This window comes from Oncorhynchus tshawytscha, linkage group LG03, assembly GCF_018296145.1.
Source record: "Oncorhynchus tshawytscha isolate Ot180627B linkage group LG03, Otsh_v2.0, whole genome shotgun sequence".
Lineage (NCBI taxonomy): Eukaryota > Metazoa > Chordata > Actinopteri > Salmoniformes > Salmonidae > Oncorhynchus > Oncorhynchus tshawytscha.
This window is the reverse complement of record NC_056431.1, coordinates 17,497,845-17,513,259: the sequence shown is the minus strand read 5'-3', so window position 1 is coordinate 17,513,259 and position 15,415 is coordinate 17,497,845. Positions and strand designations below refer to the sequence as shown.

The 15,415-nt window shown below is 42.5% G+C and overlaps 2 protein-coding genes across 3 annotated transcripts; both read left to right on the top strand.

Annotated features, from left to right (window-relative positions):
• The first annotated feature begins 1,281 nt into the window (after positions 1-1,281).
• Positions 1,282-4,791, top strand: LOC112228948. Of its 2 annotated transcripts, none has more exons than XM_024394765.2 (4): positions 1,282-1,645; positions 3,889-4,221; positions 4,323-4,404; positions 4,513-4,791. In XM_024394765.2, the coding sequence occupies exons 1-4, from the start codon at positions 1,468-1,470 to the stop codon at positions 4,583-4,585; spliced, it is 666 nt and encodes a 221-aa protein (XP_024250533.1). In that variant the 5' UTR covers positions 1,282-1,467; the 3' UTR covers positions 4,586-4,791. The 2 variants fall into 2 exon arrangements, with proteins under 2 accessions (XP_024250533.1, XP_024250542.1); XM_024394774.2 differs by having other exon boundaries at positions 1,284-1,645; positions 3,889-4,215.
• Positions 4,792-4,875: 84 nt separating this feature from the next.
• On the top strand, positions 4,876-11,745 carry snrnp48 (small nuclear ribonucleoprotein 48 (U11/U12)). Its single transcript, XM_024394753.2, has 10 exons — positions 4,876-4,998; positions 5,535-5,668; positions 5,992-6,105; positions 6,381-6,441; positions 9,436-9,516; positions 10,171-10,356; positions 10,473-10,594; positions 10,694-10,797; positions 10,927-11,094; positions 11,252-11,745. Exons 1-10 carry the CDS (start codon positions 4,965-4,967, stop codon positions 11,328-11,330), a joined length of 1,083 nt encoding a protein of 360 aa, XP_024250521.1. The 5' UTR covers positions 4,876-4,964; the 3' UTR covers positions 11,331-11,745.
• The last annotated feature ends 3,670 nt before the right edge of the window (positions 11,746-15,415 follow it).

Genomic DNA, 15,415 nt, shown 5'->3' with positions numbered 1-15,415 from the left:
AAACCAGTACTTCTATTGACCTATATGCTACTGAACTTTTTATACAAAGTGTTGGCCCTATACTCCATCATAGCATTTGCACTTCATGTAACCTTTTGATCAGCTCAGATTGTTACATTGTAAGAGTGTGTGCCTCTGTTGTATCGGAAAAGTGCATCAAGCCTCTTCACTCCGGGAATAACAGGTATCCCTGGAGCAAAGAGGCGCATCAAGCATAAAAGATATACTACGGCTTGCCAATGGTAGCGATTCATTGGCAGGCAGGCCTACAAATTGTATTAGATACAACAAATTGTATACGCAAAACACTGTGCAATATACGCATGTCATATTATGCAGGACCGGTTTGCAGTTCTACTTCCGGACAACTAAACAGTCCTGCCGATACCCATTTATCTTATTTATATAGAAGAAACTTGTCTGTAAGATCTTACCCCTCCTGGGTATCCGCCTGTGGGAGCACCATATCCAGGATAACTATATTTCTATGAATGAAAAGAATAACATTGTGATACCAACTGGCAATAAAGTATCCCCTTCCCTGACTTGCCCAAAGTATAAACATACACAGGGAGTTTTGAGTGTCTTGCTTTACAATAAGCAATGGGAGGGATGAATTTGAGTTTTAGGTTGTTGTCTTTGCAAACCTTTATTTGGAGTAAAAGAGTGGATGTAGTTGAACAGAAGTCAAAGTATAAACTTTTAAAAGAGTATGTTTTTTTAACATGAAATGAACACTTGAGGAAGTAAATGGTATACACCAGGCACATTCCAGTGTTTTAAGTTTCATTGAGGCTCTCAATGCACTATTTCCAGATTGGCCTTGCATTAACATGTGACCAGCTGCCTGCCAATCATATGACAGTAATACTTGTCAATGAAGATAAATACAACGCTGACTGCATTTCTCTAAGTAATAAAGTAGTACTATATAGTAGTAGTACTTATAGTAATAGATTTGCATATAGTGAATATGATGCCCAATTGTGAGTTGTCTCAATTGTTTCTGTGTCTTACTATTGTGATTAACAACATTATTTTCACCAGGCAAACCATTGCATTGTGTATTGTATTTTGTGTATATATTATGTGTGATTGTGCATGTTCCTAATGCTACTGCACAGCATTAACTGTTTAACAGGCTAATAATGTTGTATTTTATTTGTGTTGTATTGTAATACAGTAAGACCACCAAAAGTCATCAATACATCATTACACAAGATCAGAAACACTCTTGTCTCAGAACCATTGGGGTGCACTTCCTTTATGGACAGGAAATACTGAATCGTGCCTTGTGCCTCCACTGAAAAGCTGTTCTGCGGCTGACAGGATCAGAAGGCACTGCTGCGGAGCCCATGCACAAATCTGGCTCATCTCTAGCCTATAGACCTGCTATTATCAACTAGGGAATCAAACACGCAAAGCTATTCTTCTTTGCCTTGGTATACAGTAGAAGCCCTGATTGAGATGTATGGACAGAACCCTAACTGGTTGTGGTCGAACGGGGAGCCTCTACGCCACCATAGGCACCTGGGCAGACTTGGCTCAGCAACCCTGAGGCAATGGGAGGATGAGGAAGAAGGAAAAGAGGAAGAACATGCAATTTGGACCAGGGAGCATCCAGCAATCTGTTGCTATACTACAAGTAAGAGTGAGGTGTATGAGTTAACTGTAAGAGAATATTGCAGGCTCAATATTGCAAAATAGTACAGGGGACTTTCATTGCTTGTCTGTTTCAACCCTGATTTAGATTTGTTTTCAAGTGGCATGCCTTGTTGTCTTGGGGTAAACAGGGTTTATGCTGGTTTGTATCAATTAACATGTTTTCCCAATTCTGCTATTCTGACTTTGCTTACCTACCACTGCCTCCGTGCTTGCCAGTGTGGGCAGATGACTTGTGACTAAGAGCCTTGCCCAAACTCGGCAGGCCCATTGGCAGGCCAAAGAGACAGCAGGACCAAACACGTGATACAACGACAGACTGCAACAGAATAGCACCCAACCTTCCATCCTACCTTATGTCATCGCTTCTCACCACACCTTACTATTATAGCTTCTCCATCTCTTCTATCTCCTCTCCTTGCATCTCTTTATCCACATTTAGTCTTCATCTCCCCTATTCCCATTTCTTTGTATGCTCATTAAAGTGCTATCCAACATACAGACATACAGTGGGGCAAAAAAGTATTTAGTCAGCCACCAATTGTGCAAGTTCTCCCACTTAAAAAGATGAGGCCTGTCATTTTCATCATAGGTACACTTCAACTATGACAGACAAAATGAGAGAACAAAAATCCAGAAAATCACATTGTAGGATTTTTTATGAATTTATTTGCAAATTATGGTAGAAAATAAGTATTTGGTCAATAACAAAAGTTTATCTCAATACTTTGTTATATACCCTTTGTTGGCAATGACAGAGGTCAAATGTTTTCTGTAAGTCTTCACAAGATTTTCACACACTGTTGCTGGAATTTTGGCCCATTCCTCCATGCATATCTCCTCTAGAACAGTGATGTTTTGGGGCTGTTGCTGGGCAACACGGACTTTCAACTCCCTCCAAAGATGTTCTATGGGGTTGAGATCTGGAGACTGGCTAGGCCACTCCAGGACCTTGAAATGCTTCTTACGAAGCCACTCCTTCGTTGCCCGGGCGGTGTGTTTGGGATCATTGTCATGCTGAAAGACCCAGCCACGTTTCATCTTCAATGCCCTTGCTGAAGGAAGGAGGTTTTCACTCAAAATCTCACGATACATGGCCCCATTCATTCTTTCCTTTACACGGATCAGTCGTCCTGGTCCCTTTGCAGAAAAACAGCCCCAAAGCATGATGTTTCCACCCCCATGCTTCACAGTAGGTATGGTGTTCTTTGGATGCAACTCAGCATTCTTTGTCCTCCAAACACGACGAGTTGAGTTGTTACCAAAAAGTTATATTTTTGTTTCATCTGACCATATGACATTCTCCCAATCTTCTTCTGGATCATCCAAATGCTCTCTAGCAAACTTCAGACAGGCCTGGACATGTACTGGCTTAAGCAGGGGGACACGTCTGGCACTGCAGGATTTGAGTCCCTGGCGGCGTAGTGTGTTACTGATGGTAGGCTTTGTTACTTTGGTCCCAGCTCTCTGCAGGTCATTCACTAGGTCCCCCCGTGTGGTTCTGGGATTTTTGCTCACCGTTCTTGTGATCATTTGGACCCCACGGGGTGAGATCTTGCGTGGAGCCCCAGATCGAGGGAGATTATCAGTGGTCTTGTATGTCTTCTATTTCCTAATAATTGCTCCCACAGTTGATTTCTTCAAACCAAGCTGCTTACCTATTGCAGATTCAGTCTTCCCAGCCTGGTGCAGGTCTACAATTTTGTTTCTGGTGTCCTTTGACAGCTCTTTGGTCTTGGCCATAGTGGAGTTTGGAGTGTGACTGTTTGAGGTTGTGGACAGGTGTCTTTTATACTGATAACAAGTTTAAACAGGTGCTATTAATACAGGTAACGAGTGGAGGACAGAGGAGCCTCTTAAAGAAGAAGTTACAGGTCTGTGAGAGCCAGAAATCTTGCTTGTTTGTAGGTGACCAAATACTTCTTTTCTACCATAATTAGCAAATAAATTCATTACAAATCCTACAATGTGATTTTCTGGATTTGTTTTCTCATTTTGTCTGTCATAGTTGAAGTGTACCTATGATGAAAATTACAGGCCTCTCTCATCTTTTTAAGTGGGAGAACTTGCACAATTGGTGGCTGACTAAATACTTTTTTGCCCCACTGTAATGCCATCTGCTTGGTTTCTCCATTCACTTGAATCCCTTTAGACATCAATAGTATGAACAGAATAGCTTTTTGTCAAATGTTCTTAGGTTCTCTCCTCTGTCCCCTGTGTCTTCAGATGGCCATGGCCTCACCCAAGAGCGTGTTCAGAACCCCTGGGGCTGGGCTTGTACTGAGAGTACCTTTGGCCCTGTCCACACAGACCTAGTTAGCATCCAAAGCCAGAGTGACACAGGGCTAGATGCCCCTGAAATGTGGATTGATGTCCCCCCACACCAGCCCTCCTTGGGTGGAGCTGATGGAGAAGAATCATCCCAGCATTGTTTAGGCAGTCAATGGAGGAGCCACAGGACAGAGGGCCATGGCTGTGTTTGTGTGCATGGACCAAGTGGACCAGGAAGATGTTGCCACAGTTTGGCTGGTTCCCCTCTCTTCAATTTTGGAAGTAAGTGTATGTGTCTGTTTATGTGAAAGAGGGTCATTCTTCTCTATGGTGATCCAGCATGGCTGCTATGTAGTTTTTTTCTCTAATCAAATACTTCTGTTTCCCAGTGAGGAAGACAATAATGGTAGGAGTCGAGGTGGAAATAGTGGAGGAAGTAGCCTATGAGGACACAGAGACACTTGAAGTAATGTAAGTAGTTAAATTATTCAAGGTCATGGTTTATTTACACATTGCTGAAGCACATAAACATAAAGTAGGGCTATGCAGTAGCTAATGTTTGTATGTCTTTCTTTTTAGATCAGAAGGAGTCTATCCAAATTATTTGATGGAAACCATATTGATGCACGATGACCAGCTTTTCGCCACCTAAACATGCATTCCTTCAAAAGTTGTTTGCAAGTGAACTTTCTGTGTTTTTAAATGTCAGCCTTGTATTTTAAATGTATTTTACATTTATTTAAATGTAGTTTAAATATTAAAATGTGTTTTAAATACCATTTAAAGGTCTTTTTTATGTCAGTGTTGTGGGAGGTTCATTAATCACATTTTTTTTACCCAATAAAATAAGAAACCTTTGCTTGTTGTCTTGATTTAAACTTCTAATGAAGATATAGTATATGTAACTTCCAAGACCTTCTGACAGTCTACACTTGTTTTGTCCATCCAGTGCTCCAGTACTCTGCTCAAGTATGGCAAGTCTCACAGCCCACCAAGTTGAAAAAATCTAACGATATGCTACCAAAATCATCATGGGCACCACCTACACCTACACCTGGGCTTGCAGTAAGTGGAGTCCCGCCGCACCCACCAGCAGATCCTTTGTCCAGAAGCTTGCAAATCTCAGCAACAAATAACGTTAGCTGCCTCAGACGATAGATAGGACATGTCAGTGTCAGATCTACCTATCGAATCCTTCCCCCTATTCGGACTGACAGATACTTCAACAGCACTATGCCTTACTTTGTGAAGCTGCTTAACTGTAATATTTTATACTACATCTCATGTTTTATTTTATTTAATTACTTACGTAGGCCTATGTATGCTGCAATTCAGCTTTTAGCGGCAAATGTGTACAATTAAAACCTCAACCTTAAATTAATTTTGATTCTTCAATTACCAGAATGCACCTCAGTCAGGCTTACGTCATCTACATGCGGCACACAGCTGACGCTGTTAAAATGCGACAGTGGTGCTGAACAACGTTCGAAAATCTGCATATCCAATATAGGTTGGACATTAACTCGTAAAATGTTAGGAAACCCCTTTTAATGTAAACACAATTTAGATTTGACCTGACTACGACATGTGCGATTCACCAGAAAATCAAACGCTCCAGGCTCGTCTGCGAAGTTTGGAAGAGTTGACGGAGTTCACCGAGAACTGCCAGAGACAACTGAATGAGCTGTTCGAGACGCTGGGATGGAGACAGGACCTGGACAACGGCTCAGTTCAGGTAGGTCAGGAAGCTAGTTAGCTATATTTATTAAACTGCTCAGATACGATGGGTGGTTCTCCTAGCCCCGAAAGCGCGGCGTTCTTTGTAGGACTAGTTCACCCCATAATCAATGTTTTCATAACGTTACCTGAGCTAATATCCGAAAATCCATACTTAAAATGTGCACCATCTGTTGTGAATGTGTAGCTAGCTAGATATGAGGCCTCAAAATAAATGGGCAAACCCATCGATGATGGGAGATTCATTAAATCTCTGTATACATGACATGCATGCTACAACAAGCAGAGATGAGTTTATAACTTGTAAATGACCTTCCACAGGAGCCGATGGAGGTGTGCCCCTATGACCCGAACCACAGAGTGCCAAGCAGGAGCATGGAGAGACACAAAGCCACCTGCCAACTCAGCCAGATGGGATACTCCCATGAGGAACAGGTTAAAGAGCTATACTGTATCACATATGCACACACATACTCTAATGAAATATCAACTGAGCCATCAACACCTTTTGGTGTAGCTTGTCATTAGAGTAAGGATTTTTCCTGACCATAGGGCCAGACCTAGATAAACTGGACCCTATAACTGGAGCGGACCAAAGTGGTGAGGTCAAATGATCAGGAAAACCTCCCCACCCTAATTATGCAACAACCTTATCTGTTATTATGTTCTTAAAAGCTTTCATAAAAAGTAAACTCCTTTCCTTTCCCAAGGCTGAGATGTATGACACCTCTCTGTATTATGAGAATGCCAGCATTACCAGCTTCACAATGGGTGAGTGTCACACTATTCCACTTTTTAAATCATCAAATCAAATCAAATTTTATTTGTCACATACACATGGTTAGCAGATGTTAATGCGAGTGTAGCGAAATGCTTGTGCTTCTAGTTCCGACAGTGCAGTAATAACCAACAAGTAATCTAACTAACAATTCCAAAACTACTGTCTTATACACAGTGTAAGGGGATAAAGAATATGTACATAAGGATATATGAATGAGTGATGGTACAGAGCAGCATAGGCAAGATACAGTAGATGGTATCGAGTACAGTATATACATATGAGATGAGTATGTAAACAAAGTGGCATAGTTAAAGTGGCTAGTGATACATGTATTACATAAGGATGCAGTCGATGATATAGAGTACAGTATATACGTATGCATATGAGATTAATAATGTAGGGTAAGTAACATTATATAAGGTAGCATTGTTTAAAGTGGCTAGTGATATATTTACATCATTTCCCATCAATTCCCATTATTAAAGTGGCTGGAGTTGTGTCAGTGTGTTGGCAGCAGCCACTCAATGTTAGTGGTGGCTGTTTAACAGTCTGATGGCCTTGAGATAGAAGCTGTTTTTCAGTCTCTCGGTCCCAGCTTTGATGCACCTGTACTGACCTCGCCTTCTGGATGATAGCGGGGTGAACAGGCAGTGGCTCGGGTGGTTGATGTCCTTGATGATCTTTATGGCCTTCCTGTAACATCGGGTGGTGTAGGTGTCCTGGAGGGCAGGTAGTTTGCCCCCGGTGATGTGTTGTGCAGACCTCACTACCCTCTGGAGAGCCTTACGGTTGAGGGCGGAGCAGATGCCGTACCAGGCGGTGATACAGCCCGCCAGGATGCTCTCGATTGTGCATCTGTAGAAGTTTGTGAGTGCTTTTGGTGACAAGCCGAATTTCTTCAGCCTCCTGAGGTTGAAGAGGCGCTGCTGCGCCTTCTTCACGATGCTGTCTGTGTGAGTGGACCAATTCAGTTTGTCTGATGTGTATGCCGAGGAACTTAAAACTTGCTACCCTCTCCACTACTGTTCCATCGATGTGGATAGGGGGGTGTTCCCTCTGCTGTTTCCTGAAGTCCACAATCATCTCCTTAGTTTTGTTGACGTTGAGTGTGAGGTTATTTTCCTGACACCACACTCTGAGGGCCCTCACCTCCTCCCTGTAGGCCGTCTCGTCGTTGTTGGTAATCAAGCCTACCACTGTTGTGTCGTCCGCAAACTTGATGATTGAGTTGGAGGCGTGCGTGGCCACGCAGTCGTGGGTGAACAGGGAGTACAGGAGAGGGCTCAGAACGCACCCTTGTGGGGCCCCAGTGTTGAGGATCAGCGGGGAGGAGATGTTGTTGCCTACCCTCACCACCTGGGGGCGGCCCGTCAGGAAGTCCAGTACCCAGTTGCACAGGGCGGGGTCGAGACCTAGGGTCTCGAGCTTGATGACGAGCTTGGAGGGTACTATGGTGTTGAATGCCGAGCTGTAGTCGATGAACAGCATTCTCACATAGGTATTCCTCTTGTCCAGATGGGTTAGGGCAGTGTGGTTGAGATTGCATCGTCTGTGGACCTATTTGGGCGGCAAGCAAATTGGAGTGGGTCTAGGGTGTCAGGTAGGGTGGAGGTGATATGGTCCTTGACTAGTCTCTCAAAGCACTTCATGATGACGGAAGTGAGTGCTACGGGGCGGTAGTCGTTTAGCTCAGTTACCTTAGCTTTCTTTGGAACAGGAACAATGGTGGCCCTCTTGAAGCATGTGGGAACAGCAGACTGGTATAGGGATTGATTGAATATGTCCGTAAACACACCGGCCAGCTGGTCTGCGCATGCTCTGAGGGCGCGGCTGGGGATGCCGTCTGGGCCTGCAGCCTTGCGAGGGTTAACACGTTTAAATGTCTTACTCACCTCGGCTGCAGTGAAGGAGAGACCGCATGTTTTCGTTGCAGGCCGTGTCAGTGGCACTGTATTGTCCTCAAAGCGGGCAAAAAGTTATTTAGTCTGCCTGGGAGCAAGACATCCTGGTCCGTGACTGGGCTGGATTTCTTCCTGTAGTCCGTGATTGACTGTAGACCCTGCCACATGCCTCTTGTGTCTGAGCCGTTGAATTGAGATTCTACTTTGTCTCTGTACTGACGCTTAGCCTGTTTGATAGCCTTGCGGAGGGAATAGCTGCACTGTTTGTATTCGGTCATGTTACCAGACACCTTGCCATGATTAAAAGCAGTGGTTCGCGCTTTCAGTTTCACGCGAATGCTGCCATCAATCCACGGTTTCTGGTTAGGGAATGTTTTAATCGTTACTATGGGAATGACATCTTCAACGCATGTTCTAATGAACTCGCACACCGAATCAGCGTATTCGTCGATATTGTTATCTGACGCAATACGAAACATCGCCCAGTCCACGTGATGGAAGCAGTCTTGGAGTGTGGAGTCAGCTTGGTCAGACCAGTGTTGGACAGACCTCAGCATGGGAGCCTCTTGTTTTAGTTTCTGTCTGTAGGCAGGGATCAACAAAATGGAGTCGTGGTCAGCTTTTCCGAAAGGGGGGCGGGGCAGGGCCTTATATGCGTCGCGGAAGTTAGAGTAACAATGATCCAAGGTCTTTCCACCCCTGGTTGCGCAATCGATATGCTGATCAAATTTAGGGAGTCTTGTTTTCAGATTAGCCTTGTTAAAATCCCCAGCTACAATGAATGCAGCCTCCGGATATATGGTTTCCAGTTTGCAGAGAGTTAAATAAAGTTCGTTCAGAGCCATCGATGTGTCTGCTTGGGGGGGGGATATATACGGCTGTGATTATAATCGAAGAGAATTCTCTTGGTAGATAATGCGGTCTACATTTGATTGTGAGGAATTCTAAATCAGGTGAACAGAAGGATTTGAGTTCCTGTATGTTTCTTTCATCACAAAAAGTCCAAATTCCCTGGACTGACCCTGGGTTGGGGAAGCCCAATGCTTGTCTCATATCTTTCTTTGTGTTCTGCCTCACCTGTAGACAAACACACACAGCAACAAGTGATTCTACAAGCAAGAGCAAGTGCACCGTCAATTAGGACAGAGGGACTGTACAGCCAAAGTAAGGTCATTACACCTTAACATTAGTGTTAGGTCACTGATAAAACCCTATACTTGTATTCATGGCCATCAGCATTAGTGCTGATGCCCCACAAAATATTTATGCTTTTATTATTTTATTCTTTAATGGTCATTTCACCAAAGAACAACCAATGTTTATATTTTCTTTTACCAAGCTTGTAGGTCTTCAGTGCCTTGCCCATGTCTAAAAAGGTCTCCATTAACATGCATTAATTCATTATTAACACGGCTAAATATGGTGGCTGTTGTTTTTTTTTATTTTATGATATAGTTTCTTTGAGTTTGTCATCTGTACGTGTTCTGTGTTTTGTTTTCAGTGACAGGGGTGAGTAATTACAGGAGGTTCTCCCCTCGTTCAGGCTTACTGATTACGTGCAGTATCCTTTTAATGCCATATCCTTTCAAACATGCTGCCTCTGTTGGCGGCATTACACACATATACACACATTTTCCCTGTACGTTTTGGGGAAAGGCCTTTACTCTTTTTTAACCCTTTAATACTGAAGGTGTGAGTGATCATCTCAATGTGATCGCTGTGTTCTTAAAAGCTTTTGAGTTTGTGACTTCTCATGACTCTATCTGTACTCTGTTGTAGCATGTGAGTGTGTGTAAAGCCCTTTTCATTGTGCTGCAGGTGAATACTCCACAGATCCTTCAGAAGTTCCTCAGAACCACAAGCGAGCTATCTGTGACCTTACTGTGGCAGACCGACTGGCTCTTTTTGATCACGTGACAAGGGAGGCCATCCAACAGAAGGATCAAGCTGTTGCAACCGACAACGAGGACCTCTATGTTGATTTGGTGGCCAAGCTCAAAAAGGGTAGGCCTATAAACATTAACTATTGAGACCAGTAGTGTGGTTTAAACCAATTTTCCTATGAATTGCTCCTCTAAATTCATTCCAGTGAATCTGTTGTGTTTGTTTCTGTTCATCAGGTAACGATCAGAACGAGCACAAGTCTCACCTGGAGCTGATGGCTGAGATGAGGGATTACAAGAGACGGCGGCAGTCTTACAGAGCCAAGAACGTCCACAACACAAAGAAGTCCTACACTGAGGTGTGTGGGGGTGTGATTGTTTCAATAGAATGTTAATGGATGTACTTTACTTTGAGGTGTGTGTGTTATATCTGGATATGTTTTTCATGAATCCTGCAGGTGATTCGGGAGGTAATTAATGTCCACTCTGTTGAACTGTCCAGTCAGTGGAAAGAGGAGGAGAGGAAGGAAGAGGTTAGAGAGTCCAAACATGCCCCTCACAGGTAATCCAACAATTGTCTTCTTACCTACATGACGGCTCATACAAGATCCAATTACTACTGTAATACTTATCAGAGGATCATGTAAAAAATCTAATAAAAATTGACTCCACTGAACCGTTTGTCTCTCAGGAGAAGGTCTGAGGACAGACGGTCTGCCTCCACAGAGTCCCGCCAATCTCATGTCAGCTCCAGGGATGGACACGGCTCCCACCACAAATGCCACCGCAGCAAAGACCCCAGCCCAGAGCAGAGCCAGGAGCGCAGCCGAGAGAAGGAGAGCAAGAAGAAGAGAAAGAGGTGAGTCAGAGTAGTGGATTGACTGAATATCATTGTCTCATGCATTCAAATCTGACAGTGTATGAAGTCACCATCAAGCCTGGTTGCAGACATTTAGTGGTTGATGAATGCTTTGGCTGTATATATGTTTGGTGAATTGAATGTGTGGACATTCCAGGGATTCCTGCTCTCCAGATGAGAGACCTCATGATCGAAAGAAGAAAAAGAAGAAAAAGAAGAAAAGGGAAGAGAAGTGATTTTCAAATTTAGTGCTTTGGCTTGGAAAACCAGAGATTAGGTCAAGGAGCCAACCAAAGCTACGTTCCAATGATCATAATAGCGTACCACTTAGAATGCACGCCTTCATACTAAGTGCTCAATTCATGGCTTCATACTAAATGGTATGCATGTGTCGATATTGCAGGCAAATCTTTCTTTGTTGTAATCTGATGATATTTTAAAGCAACAGTGGAGCTCTAAACATTTGTCTTAAACTGAGAGGTTATTAAATGCCTGTTGTATTAGATTACAGAATGTAAATAATCTGTTAGAACACGATTTTCGGAATTCTGTTGTACATTCACGATTACCCCTGTGTTTGATGTTTAAAGTTAAAACTACATTGTGTTTGAGCTTTGAATAGAGAATAAAAGCTTCATATGTGTACTTTAATTATCATGGTCATAATCTGTGTGTAAAAGCTTTTGTGTGAATGATGGCCCTTTATTTAGAAGTATTCAGAGAACCAGAAAAAAGCCACAATTACTTGAGAATTCATGGATTACTTCCTTTTTTAACAAGAACTCTGCATAAACAATTGTCAATGTCTTTCCATATTGCGACTAGAAATAGTCTGAAAAATCTACACATTTCCATTAGATAAATATATTCATGTAATAATTTAGGTGTAAATGGCCCTGCCCAGGCCAACCCTATTGGTTGAGGCCCCTCAGGGCAGTTTGTGCATTTCTTAGTGTGTACTGTATGGAATGTTGGACAGGAGTGTCATAGCTGGCACACACTTTTACCAGCAGCTCAAAAGGACACAGAAGGTCAGGCCTGGAGTCAATGTGCATCTGCAGTCTTTTAATGATGGGATAAAAATACTTTTCAATATCTGTCACAACACTATTCCATTGGTACTGAGTTTGATCACCTGTTAAACTGTTACTTTAAATCGGTATTCAATTCATTATCAGAATGTCAATTGATTTTTTTGACTGAATGACTAGAATTGACCTTAACCTTCACTGTACTACTTGAACATAGCTCCAAATGTCAACGTGTGAATGTTTTTAGTCATTGGGGTATTGGCGACCTGCAGAACTGTGTCCATCTACTAAAATGCTCACAACAAAATGTACCCTGTACCCTCATCTCTCTTTTAAACCCTCCCTCTCTCTGTATTTGTTATATTCTCCTTACTCTCTCTTCCCTCCTCTCTCTCCTGTCTTGGTCTCTGAACCTGTGTGTATTTGGGGTTAGGGTTAGACTCAGGTATTTCTCACCCTGTCGAGGAGAAGAGGGAGCCGAGCCCGTGGCTTCCTGAGAACCTTATGGAACCCTGAGAGAGTGAGAGGAAGGGGAACCAGTGCCGTGAGTGGGGAGCGAGAATGCTGTAAAGAGCACAGTTCAGGGAGGAAATAAACTGGACTTTTCTGTCTATATTATTTTTTTAAACTGGACTATCTGATACGTTGAGTGAGGGTCTGGTCTCAGTGGATTATACAGAACCAAACAGACAGAACCAGCACCATGGGAGCCCCCAGGGTAAAGGTAAGCAAGCAGAGCAGGCATCATGGTCTAAGAAGGTTTCTGAGATGTTGCTACGCCAGATTCTGGATGTGAATGCTGTATTTGGTCCAATAGTGTGGTTCTTGGGCCTAGGTTCTCTGGTCTGCAGGTGGTGTACTCAGTGATGCTGGATTGAGGAACCTAATCTAACTATTGGTTGTGTAATGATACGGTAATGAGGGTTTATTTTTGGTACTGTGTGAGAGTGTATTTGACATGGACTGATTTAGTTGGTGTGTTGTGAGCATAAAGAAACCTAAATATACATTGGCTTTTAAATGAAATACTATGTGACCTATTTTCAGGATGATTAGCCTGGTGGGTCACATGCTGCCCCTAACAGTGTTTGAGTTCCCTCTGAAATAAGGGTAGTTAGGAGGTAATTACTTTAGTTTGTACATTTCTCAGGAATGTGCCGATTTGATTTTATTTACCTTACAGAGCACTCCACTGCACACAACAGCAAGTCAACCGACAAAGCTTAAAACTTTACAACTTTGAGAGGTGATTTTGTTGTTTGACAGTTTGGATAAATGTATGTTTTTTTGTTAAACGGTAGATAAATATAAATTAACTATATCAAATTTGCATCATTCAAGAAGTCCAGGATCTCAGTTTACACTCTGGATACAGATGGAAGCAGTTGCTTTTCTTCTTTTTTGCAGCAATTCTTTGTGGATAGTATTACTATTCAATGAATAGTGATTGTATTGGAGAATTAGTCTAAGTAAAGAAGCTTTCTCATGACTACTAACTGTTCAAATGGAAGGATTAGGGTTAGTGGAGATGAGCAGTCTGTATCCCACACTGCACCTCAGTGTCCCAGGGGGCCTGGTGATCACCGATTTATACCACCAGGCAGATGTATGGTGTCAACTCTACATTGCAAAGCATTCTGGGTACTTGCCCAGGTAATGTATGGAATACTCCAAATCAATTGGTTTATTTCAACAGATAGACTAAATTATCTGTGTTATCATTGAGTACCATTTGTCATGTATACACTGACGTTTATTTATTGCTTAGGTGCTCTTATTCATTGTCTTTTAATAATTTAGTTAAGTCCATTATAGACTACTGCACAAGTGTTTTATTGATGATGTCCTCTTTGGAGTTTTGAATAAAAAGCTGGAAATGGCATACGGATGGAAAGTGGTTGACTCATGGTGGACAGACGGCTGCTTGACATCACAGCAAACAGAGAAAAGGCCTTTTACCGTCTCAGAGGAGTGGGATGAAGAGAGCCTTTAGAGTACAGAGCAAGTGCCCTGGAATGTGAGAAGGGCCTGAGAACTGCTGTGGCTCACCTTGTGGTTTTACCTTAACAAAGAGTGTTTTGAGCCTGTATTTCTCATCTCTATCTTGTTCAAGGCACAGACGAGCTCTTGCCTAAATCTACAGAGCATAATACAAACCTATCACCTGGATTGCTGACCCCTGCAGAATCTCCTCCCACATGTCTCATGTCATGTGACATCCAATAGGCTGCTGTTAATCCAAGGATGTGACTTCAGTTTATTGGCCCATTTTCTCTCTGGAAAATCAAAAGATGCTACTCAATTTTTGGACATGATTTAGCCATAAGGCTCAATACCAGAAATGTAGACTTCGTGACATGTTCCAGTGTGTCTTTTAACAAATATTTACCAAATATTCCGGCCAACTACCCAACCACCGACCATCTTTGGTCATCTCCCCTAATAACATATAGCCTTTTCTAGTGATGGTCTGATAGGCCACCTTGCTGCCCAATTTTTATTTCAACAACCCCAAGCAACAACTCCACAAATTGTTGCTTTCTGTGAATTCATTTTGAAGTAGGATACACACACTTGCTGCTTGTCATACAGTATATACAGTTTAATGAAAAAAAAGTTAGCATTTTTCTTATTTAGCAGATTAATCATTGGCCTTGTAGGTAGACCTAAACATAGACATTTAGCCTACTCTTACTGCAGGCCTATATGATAAATATATATATTTTTTAAATTTGTTATTTTACCAGATAAATTGACTGAGAACACATTCTCATTTGCAGCAACAACCTGGGGAATAGTTACAGGGGAGAGGAGGGGGATGAATGAGCCAATTGTAAACTGGGGATTATTAGGTAACCATGATAGTTTGAGGGTCAGATTGGGAATTTAGCCAGGACACCAGGGTTAACACCCCTACTCTTACAATAAGTGCCATGGGATCTTTAATGACCTATGAGTCAGGACACCTGTTTAACATCCCATCCAAAAGACAGCACCCTACACAGGGCAATGTCCCCAATCACTGGGATACTTTTTTAGACCAGAGGAAAGAGTACTGGCCCTCCAACACCACTTCCAGCAGCATCTGGTCTCCCATCCAGGGACTGACCAGGACCAACGCTGCTTAGCTTCAGAAGCAAGCCAGCAGTGGTATGCAGGGTGGTATGCTATGACTATAGACCTATGATCTTACAGATGTCATATTATGATTGATATGAAATCTGATGTTTGTCAAGAAATTAGTCAAATATAGACCATATAAATGTTGAATATTATTCACACATGTTACG

Excerpts from the sequence above, each read along its gene's own strand:
- snrnp48 (XM_024394753.2), top strand. The coding sequence starts at position 4,965 with ATGGGCACCACCTACACCTACACCTGGGCTTGCA. Across the intron at positions 10,595-10,693 it reads CAAAGAAGTCCTACACTGAG|GTGATTCGGGAGGTAATTAA; the intron begins GTGTGTGGGGGT and ends TGAATCCTGCAG. Across the intron at positions 10,798-10,926 it reads TCCAAACATGCCCCTCACAG|GAGAAGGTCTGAGGACAGAC; the intron begins GTAATCCAACAA and ends TTTGTCTCTCAG.
- LOC112228948 (XM_024394765.2), top strand. The coding sequence starts at position 1,468 with ATGTATGGACAGAACCCTAACTGGTTGTGGTCGAACGGGGAGCCTCTA. Across the intron at positions 1,646-3,888 it reads AATCTGTTGCTATACTACAA|ATGGCCATGGCCTCACCCAA; the intron begins GTAAGAGTGAGG and ends CTGTGTCTTCAG. Across the intron at positions 4,222-4,322 it reads CTTCAATTTTGGAAGTAAGT|TGAGGAAGACAATAATGGTA; the intron begins GTATGTGTCTGT and ends TCTGTTTCCCAG.